The sequence below is a fragment of the Daucus carota genome, chromosome 9 (assembly GCF_001625215.2).
Source record: "Daucus carota subsp. sativus chromosome 9, DH1 v3.0, whole genome shotgun sequence".
In the NCBI taxonomy this organism is placed as follows: Eukaryota; Viridiplantae; Streptophyta; class Magnoliopsida; order Apiales; family Apiaceae; genus Daucus; species Daucus carota.
Genome location: NC_030389.2, coordinates 3,027,264 through 3,037,013, shown reverse-complemented (window position 1 = coordinate 3,037,013; position 9,750 = coordinate 3,027,264). Strand labels below are relative to the sequence as shown.

Below are 9,750 nucleotides of genomic sequence, written 5' to 3'. Positions count from 1 at the left end.
AAATTTCTTTTTTATAGATCAGAAATTAATTATTTTTCTTTTATGGAGTGAGATGTCGTAAGGAGTTGAAAGTTATTTGATTTGATCCGCGAGAGAGATATGGATAATCATATATTCCGTTTGTATATATATTAGAAGACGGGACGTAGCATTCATTATAATATTCCAATAAAATATAATCTTGTAACTTATTTTTAAGAATTTTTAATTTTCAATAAAATTTTAAGATTTACTCCCTCCGTCCCCCTCAATTGTTTACGTTGGAGGGGGACACGGATACCAAGACAATGTATGAAAAATGAGTAAAGTTAGATGAAAAGTGAGTAAAGTGGTGGGACCCATCAATATTTAATAATAGATTCGAGATAGTGGAGGAAAGTAGTGGGTGTAATAGTAGTTTTTATTGTTAAATATGAGATAGTGGGGGAATATAGTGAGTGTAATAATGGAAAAAATTTACTATTTATAATAACGTAAAGAAATGAGAGGGACATTACAAAATAGTAACCGTAAGAAATGAGAGGGACGGAGGGAGTATATTTAGAAAAATTGAAGATAAATTATATAATTATGTTTTTTTTAGAACATTATAAGATTTTTTATTTATGAAATATTATATAACTATATCTTATATATATTTTAGAATGTGTGTGACAAGTATTAAAAAACTTGTAATTGTAAAAAAATAACAATAAAAAAGATGACAGGCCAGCACATGTTCCATGATGGATTATATCTAGAAACTGTAACCATAAAGAAATGTAACAGGACATCACATGTTACATGATTGGTTATATTGGGAAATTGTACTGCTAGAGGAGTCATATTCAATCCGTATCTCTGATTACTCCCCAATATCAATATCGTCCTCAGAAATGTGCTGGTTTTAATATAGATATATAGGTACATGAATACAAAATCATTTGAGTCTAATTTTGATGAATATCTTAGTAATCAGTTGAATTTGTACGGATGAATATCTTAGTAATCAGTTGAATGTGCTGGGTTGGGCCGGTTTGGTCATTTTAACGACCCAACCCATTTAATACGGGTTATAAAAAAATCAACCCATTAAACTCAAAAAAATTATGGAACCTAACCTTATTAACTGTTGATGGGTTGGGCCGGTTTGGGTTGGGTTAATCGGGTTAATCTAGTCAGCAAAAAGTAATCTGATTTAATGAAATTATCATGTGTCTGTAGTGGTAAAATGAATAGGTGCTACTGTTTAATTGTTCTCTGAAATAAAACTATCAAAAGGAAATACGAGAAGGGGACTAATAATATTTAAAAAGGGACTCCCCTGGTACATCCTAAGAACGAATCAAGAACTGCGTGTTTACGATTTATTTAAGGGTTCTTTATCTACACTATTATACTCTGGTCTATGGTCTTAAAGCAAATAACACAAACAAATAGCTGGACCACAAAGGAAACCAGTACAAACGTGCTGGACAACTAAAGTCTGGAGTGTAATAAATCTAAAATGGATTGGGTTTGTATAAGTAAAATCGGGTTGGGTTGGGTTAAGGTTATATTTATCTAAACTTTGACCCAACCCATAATAAACGGTCCAACTAAAAAACAACCCAATTAACCCACGGTCTCGAATGGGTCGGTTTGATCGGTCAAATTAAAGGTTGGGTTGGTTCGGTTTGAACGGGTTGGACAACCCATGAGCAGCCTTAGATGGAGGTACGATTAATAAGTTTCAAACATCCAAACAAGTGAGCAGCTGGTTTCATGTGACAAGTAGGGGTGAACACGGGCTGGGTCGGTCGGGTTTGGGGCAAAAAAATGACACAACCCAATTAGTTCGGTTTATAAAAAATTAACCCATTAACCAAAAAAAATATACATAACCCAACCTTGCTAATTAAAATATGGGTTGGGTTGGTTCGGTTTGGGTCGGATTTTACAAGCAAAAAAGAAAAATACAAACTAAATAAACTGTCAATGCTGCCAAATTGCCAATCTGCTCCAGTTCACTGTTCTTGCACTTCATAGTTCATAATACATAACAAAATATTGTCCTAATTTACATATCAGAAGATAGTCTGCTTAAAAGTTATATAAGGGCAGTTCTAGTTTTAGCATCTGGTGAGTTTGTAAATTAATTTACTAGTTGATCTGTCATTCAACAGTATCTGGTGAGTGAGGATTTAAAAAAAACCAACAAACTATGTGGTAAAAAAATATTGGACCTGGGAATAATATGTTTATTTAATTATTTTTATATAAACGGGTTGGGTTGGGTTGGGTTGGTTAAGGGTTAAAATATGTAAAACCCTGACCCAACCCAATTTATTCGGGTTTTTTGAAAATCAACCCATTTAATAATCGGTTTCAAATGGTTCGGTTTAATCAGGTGAAAAAAGGGTTGGTTTGGGTCGATTTTTGCGGTTTGGGTTGGTTTTGTTAACCCCTAGTGACAAGTACTATTTTGTTTTGTTTTGTTGGAACTTGGAATTAACGAAAATGAAGGAAGTGGAACAAGATTTGGATTGTAATTTGATTAAAATTTAATAATTATATTATTTTCACCAATCCTATCATTTTTACTTAGAATTTAAATTCTCTATTTTACAAAGAAAGGTTCATTTCATATCATACCTATTAATTTAACCCAAATTTTATTATGCAAAATTTATTCATTTTTTTCCAAAACTTTTCTTTCTATCCTGTTTTATTTCTTTTTATTTAACTTATTTAATCTCATTCAATCCAACAAAACACATTTGTCTTTGGTACTGTATAGGTTGTCTTTGGACCAAATTGAAAGTTGACATAGAGTACAGTGACCAATTAGCCTATTTACCCGTTAATTGACTTGTAGAATCATTCTGACTGATATCTGCCCACTAATATTGAAAACTCTGATTTTTTTTATATAAACAGGGTCAATAACGGAATGTTTTCATGAGAATGAAAGAAAGTTAAAGAATTACGTGCATTAAAATGACACAGATTCATAAAGTAATTTAATAAACAACATTAACATACCTGAGACCTCTACACTGATTCCCGCTTTTGTCCGTGCATACCCAACCACTGTTATGTTTACGATGATAATTAGACATTATATAGTGTGTTATAAATAGTATACAGGTAAAATTTAGGAAGAACCATCTAATACTGAGGGAGATCATCATCTTTATTCACATCTCCAACCACATGTTTACAAGCTTTAGAGCTGTAATTCGAGTCGGGCGGATCGCGAGCTCGTCCGGCACGAACTCGTTTAAGTGGGCTCGGCTCGACTCGACTCGTTAAACGAGCCGAGTTCGGGCAAATATTTCGGCTCGTTTAATTAAACGAGCCGGCTCGACTCGACTCGTAAAATGAAACGAGACGAGTTCGGGTAGAGATTTGGACTCGAATTACAGCCCTAACAAGCTTTATATAGGAAACTTGTGAGTTACAACTTAGAGTAAATCACATTTTGCATCTGTAATTTTGGGGCATTTTGCGATTTGGTCTTATTGTTTAAAATGGCAAAACGCCCCGAAGTTACAGGTGCACAGTGTGATTTACTCTTTTTTAATTGTAGTTGATCTTTATTTCCGAAAGAAAAACTCTTATGCAGACATATATGCTTTTTCAGGTTATAGTTTCTGGCATTTAAAACCGAGCTAGATGTGATGGCTGGAGTCTTCAGACTACAAATTAAAGTCTTACAAGAACACAAGTCTCTAGCCTGAAGATGTTTCTATTTGATTTTAATTATAATTAATAAGTATTTTGTGTAGGATTTGTGACCATGTAAATTTAATACTGAAATTTATTCAAATATAATATATATTCATGTAAACTTTTCAAATTTTGTAATTTATTAGCTTGTATCAAAAAGATCAAAAATGATCGGGTCCAAACGGGTAGTTCGAGTAATTCGAATTTTTTTCGAGTCGAGTCGAATCAAATACGAATATTAATAATCGAATTCGAGTAGAATATGATCAACATATTTACATATTTTTCGAATACGAGTCGACTATAGCTGAATAGTTGAAATTTCGAGTTGAATCTGACGAGTGTTATATTCGAAGATGTTCGACTCGCTTTCACCCCTATATAGTATATATGTGAACATAAATATGATTTTGTTGTATCTTAATAAGATAATATGGATCATATGATAGTTGGTGTATACTAAATATATATATATATTTTTATTTTCCATGTATGTTAGTTTAGGTTCAGTATCTATTGAAATTTTATTAATTCAAGAACCATACATTATAATTTTAGATTAATTTTATCTCTTTTGAGAAGAACAAGGTGATGCTTATTTACGAATTATAAAATTCTACTTTCTAAACGTCCAGGTATGTCTCTATGTCCTTCGATTAAAAAATAAACTTTCTTTCGTAAAATAATTCTCATCTAAATTTTTCTAAAATAACTTTCCAGTACGAGTATATACACAAAATGTGCAACAATAATATTAAGTAATTAACAAAGAAATAAATTTAGCTAATATACAATATCCACGGATGACCAAAATATCTAAAATACACTTTTCGTCCAGCAATCCGATAATCGGATACAATAAATAACTTAATCAACAGTATCTTTTTATATACCGAAAGAATGCTAAGAAATAATAGCCTATCAATCATAGCTAACACAATATTGAAGTCATTACAGAGGACTCTGGGCGAACCACCTATCCACCATGGCCAGACATTCTTCAGGCTTATACTCTGGCGCTGCATGACCTCCACCCTGTAGATAATAAAGCAGAAGCTGGAATTAATGATTAATGAGAGTCGTTTTATCAAATTAATATAAGTTCATGTAGGGGGTCTTGTTCAAGTCCTCATTTCACTTGGACCCATAAATCAACAAAATAATATCAGAGCTCGGATTTGGAAAATGTCTCCGCATGTTTGTTTCTCTTATTTTATGTCTCTTGTTTGGAAAATCGAGATGCGGGTATTAAGATTTTAGATGAACTTGTTACATAACATTAGGCCTGAGTGTAACGGTGCACCGGTGTTACCTTCACTGTGGCAAATGTCAAAGAATAATCATTATGTGAAAACGTCGTCCCATATCTGTAAAATAAAGAGTCAATAAAATTTACAGAAACCATATATTAAACATATGAGTAAATTACAGAGTTGTGATTGAATTTTACCCGTTTTTACATTTTGATGGCTGAAATTTCAATTTGGCAATATAGTAGCTGAACATTGTTTTTATATTTCAAAAAAGTGGCTAACGGCTAATTTTTTTGAGGAAAAATACTTTTTTGAGGTATTGGCACCCCCTCTTGGCATCTCCCATTGGAGATGCGTTTAGCCACCTTTTCAAAGAGTTAAAGCAATATTTGGCCATCATATTGCAAATTTGAAATTTCGGCCACCAACATATAAAAGCGGGTAAAGTTCGGCCATCATTTTGGAATTTACTCTAAATTATTATAAGGCATTCGGGAGTTTAGAAATCGAACCCTGCTACTTCGTGATCGACGAACCAGGGTGCCCATGAACTTTCAACCGTTAAATCTAAAGATCGGATCCACTTTTCCGTCCCAATATATGGAACAACCAGGTCATGATCGCCGCTGTAGAGTTAAAGAAATATAAGTTATCCGTCTTAAAAAGGCGGTGCTGCTGCAAAGAATCTGAGGCAAGGAGGTAAAATACCTGAATATCAGAGCTCGACAATTTTTATTCGTCAAGTTTCTGTGATAAGGAACGGAACTGGCAACATTGTATGAATAAGTTTCGGTATCATCTTTCCCTACCAAATAGTGATCTGTGTTGCATGCTTCCCACTCTCTTATCGTCCCCTGTAACAATTACTCGTTCATTGTCATAAAATTAATTGCAGACAATATTATTAATTGTAAATGAAGAATGATCGATTCTAGTGTTGCTTACCTCACGGATGCGAAGAGCTCGTTGCACATTTCTGTCATTAGCCCATACCAAATAGTAATCGTAAGTGTCGCCCTGTTTGTGAAAGCACAGGAAATGCAGATATGTAAATATCACTCAATATAATCTTTCCAATAATAAGGTATATCATAGAAAGATGAAGAATTACTCGACACCGCGGTTGCTGATGCTGCTGGGGTAATCGCAGGGGATTAAAGAGATTTTTCCGGTGAGAATTTAGCACACGCGATTTTCTCAAGCTTGAGGTGCCACTCACTACTAATCCACAACTAGGTTCGAGTATCTGGTACCCATAAATGAAGTTGAGGTTCTGCAATAGAAATTTAACTTAGATACCAAAATCTCGCAAACACTATAGTGAATTTTATAAACTCCTTTACCTAATAAAAAAACGCGACGTACCTCCTCTACTTCCTTAAGGTTTTTGGCACATAATCCGTTACTGGGATTCACGCTTATGTAGTTCCCCTGACAATTTTCTTTGGCCGACTGAACACAATAATTTCTTACAGATTACTTCAAAGTTGCCCCGAACACCTCGAAGATTAATGCAACACAAAAGAAATACAGAATTGACAGATTTACCTCGAAGAGTTCATCAGATAAAAGTGCCATTCGATTAGCATATGGGATTCTGGAGTTGAAGTCTATATTTCGATCGGTTAACGGATTGCCGATCATGTATCCCTGAAATTTATATGCAATTAACAAACTAGTTAGATATATGAATTTGAAATTAAATACATGCGTCCGACTTCGTATCCTTCCCTAACATACTTACTTTAATATTCATTTGGGGTTCATTTCCAGCTTCATTGCCATTGTAAATCTCTTGAGTGATGATTGGAATAACTATGCCAGAGTACGAAACACCGGTAACGTACAGGGGGTTGCTGATAAATCTGGGATGATCAATTAGCCACTGTAAACCACAGATTACATAACAAATTAGTCGTGTCAAATCATGTTAAAATGTTTAGCTAAAATTCAAATTATTCAAAATGTTTAATCATCTGTAATTTCATAATAAACGACCTATTCCACCTTTCTGAGAACATCATACACATGTTAATTATTCAAAAATTCAATTATTCGAAATGTTTAATCAGTTATAATTTGATAATAAACGGCCAATTTTACCTTTCTGATGAAATTATACACATGCTTTGACGATAATGTGTCACTTGTTCTGTACGCATCGGAAGATCTTGCATACGAAAACCCAGTCCCGACAGGTGTGTCCAAATAGATAACGTTCGAAACCTGTAAAAATCCGAATTAGGAATTCATATTAATTAAGTACTTGAATTTCATATTCGAAGTTGTGATTACGCAGAAAGGAAGCTGTTGCAATTAACATATAGATGTACTAATAAGTTACGTGCAGACAAAGATTTGTCTACACATAGCAAGTTTGAATGAACCTTTGTCCAGGAGTACGGATTCAACAGCAACGATGGTTTCTCGTCTTTCGATCTACTATAGTCAAATGTTAGCGGTCCTGCATGCAAGTAACCCTTTAGCCATAAATATTTCATACATGCGCGTCATTGGATATACTACAAGAAAACTTCGTCATAAATACTACTTTCTCCGTCTCAATCGTTTGTATACATTTGAGACACGAAAATCAAGAAAATGTGTAAAAAATTGAGTAAAGTCAGTGAAAAGTGGGTATAATGATGGGACCATTTATATTTAATAATAGATTTGAGATAGTGGAGCAAATAGTAGGTGTAATAGTGTTTATGTTATTATCGAATGGAGATAGGGGAAGAAAGTAATTGGTGTAATGTTATTTTATATTAAAAAAGTTTATTAGTTTTTGAATATATACAATTGGTGGAACGTCACGAAAAGGAAATTGTATACAAATAGGACGGAGGGAGTATCTGTATTAAAGTTATACATGTGTATTGCATGGGCAAAATAGTTTTAATAGGCAGAGAAGTAAACTAGAAAAAGACATTGACCTAAAATACCAAACCACACACCGACTATTCATCGCTATCAAAATGTGAAATTGAATTTTGGTAAAGAAAAAGGATGAGTAAATAATGTACCGATCTCGTAGAAAAATGCACGAAGAGAAGAACAACCCGGACCTCCGGCGATCCAGACGACGAGCGGGTCATCTGCAGGGTTCCTCTCCGACTCTACAAAGTAGTAAAACAGTTCCACGTCGTCTTTCTCTCCGGTCGCCGTGTAACTGCAAAAATCAGCACAAATTATTTTACAAATATTCATTACATGGGCGCATGCATCTACATGTGCAATAACGAATTTAGTCTCCGTTCAAAAATTCTGGTTCCGCCACAGCCATGTGGTAAGTTATCACCTACCCAGTTTCGAGTTTGAAAGGAAGATCACCATGAAATCCAGGAAGGTTTCTGACGATTGATTGTGAGTAAACAGAGTTGTTAGAGAAGAGCAGCAGAAGAAGAATATTAACACATGCTAACCCAAGAACTCGACCTAATGTTCCCGCCATATGAAAATGGATGGTATGAAAAGATTTTTTTTTTTTTTGAATTTGATTTTTTCAAGGCATGAGTCTCCTTATTTATAGATATGCGTGGCTAAATGCTCATATATGAATAGCCAATAGGTGAATTCTAATATATATAATGTAACACTAGAGTCAAGTTTACACAAATATATTGGGCTCATCATTTTTTAGTTTAATCATAAATAATGTTTTTAATTACATACATTTATATATAATTTGTTATTAATAATAAGTGATCTTTTCTTCGAAAAAATAATAAGTAGTCTTAAATATAAGTTTGACAGACTCAAAACTAAGACGGACACCCAATTTTCTAATACGGGTTCGCTTCTATAAAGATGCATCAATAGTATCTTTGTGGCGTGTGTTCAAGGATCATCAATTAATCAATCAAAATTTATCATTCTCATAAAAATGAATGATCACTGTATGGTCATGAGCACACAAACACACAATTGAAAATCTCTTATAAATATGCATGGATTGTCTTTATTTATATCAACTTCTTTTGCAAAATTTTATCAAATTCATCAAATTTAATATTTTTAATTTTATGTTTGAACACACATTAGAAAGACCGTAAATAAAATGAGAAAAATGATGAATATAATTTTTTTTAAAAATCATATGGATTAGGTTTTGATCGCCTTAATTATGATATTATTTTGTGTAAAATTTTATATCTAGTTTGTATCCGTACGTCATGCAATAATGCGGTTGCTGGTGATAGCACGACCAAAGATGATTAAATAGTAATTAAATAATGTGGCTGCTAGTTATAACTACACATGCATGACCGCAGGTGATTAAAATAATTACGTCACTTGATCTTAAATGGCGGATTTGAGTTATTTTGACAAGTATGAAAGAATGTTAGATAGGTAAGACTAATGAAATGAGTTTCAATGGACTTATGGACACATGGTGTAACTTTCATGTGATGCATGTGAGTGCAGAAGGTCAAAATAGATTGTGATCACTGATCACCGACATAACCATGAGGATCACACGATCACAGTAATATCATGAGCGTGTCACCCTGGGGGTGTTAGAAGTATTTATTTTTATCGTGTAAAAAATTAAAAAATATTTAACAAGTTGAAAATATTAACATTTATTTCTTAACTTCTGCTTCTAACTTCTTTTTCATTTTTTTCTTTAAACAAGCACGTATAAGCTCATCAAAGGGCCCCTACATATGTCTCCAAATTAAAATATTGTTTCTACAAATGTTCAATTAATGCATCTGGAAATGTAATACAGGCTTCTTTATTTTTTTTTATTTTTTGATGCCATCCAAAATATTGTTGAAAGTGAGAATTTTATATTTTTGAA

General features: G+C 33.3%; 1 protein-coding gene across 1 annotated transcript; it reads right to left on the bottom strand.

The window, feature by feature from the left end:
* Positions 1–4,429: 4,429 nt before the first annotated feature.
* LOC108200585 (serine carboxypeptidase-like 17) lies at positions 4,430–8,462 on the bottom strand. The gene is made up of 13 exons (XM_017368795.2): positions 8,249–8,462; positions 7,970–8,115; positions 7,331–7,407; positions 7,047–7,169; positions 6,688–6,828; positions 6,492–6,593; positions 6,309–6,395; positions 6,055–6,216; positions 5,889–5,960; positions 5,652–5,797; positions 5,456–5,569; positions 5,003–5,057; positions 4,430–4,725 (listed from the first exon to the last, which is right to left on the bottom strand). Exons 1-13 carry the CDS (start codon positions 8,395–8,397, stop codon positions 4,642–4,644), a joined length of 1,458 nt encoding a protein of 485 aa, XP_017224284.1. The 5' UTR covers positions 8,398–8,462; the 3' UTR covers positions 4,430–4,641.
* Positions 8,463–9,750: the final 1,288 nt, after the last annotated feature.

Excerpts from the sequence above, each read along its gene's own strand:
- LOC108200585 (XM_017368795.2), bottom strand. The coding sequence starts at position 8,397 with ATGGCGGGAACATTAGGTCGAGTTCTTGGGTTAGCATGTGTTAATATT. Across the intron at positions 6,217-6,308 it reads ACCTTAAGGAAGTAGAGGAG|AACCTCAACTTCATTTATGG; the intron begins GTACGTCGCGTT and ends TTTCTATTGCAG. Across the intron at positions 5,570-5,651 it reads TGTCGAGCTCTGATATTCAG|CGGCGATCATGACCTGGTTG; the intron begins GTATTTTACCTC and ends TTAACTCTACAG.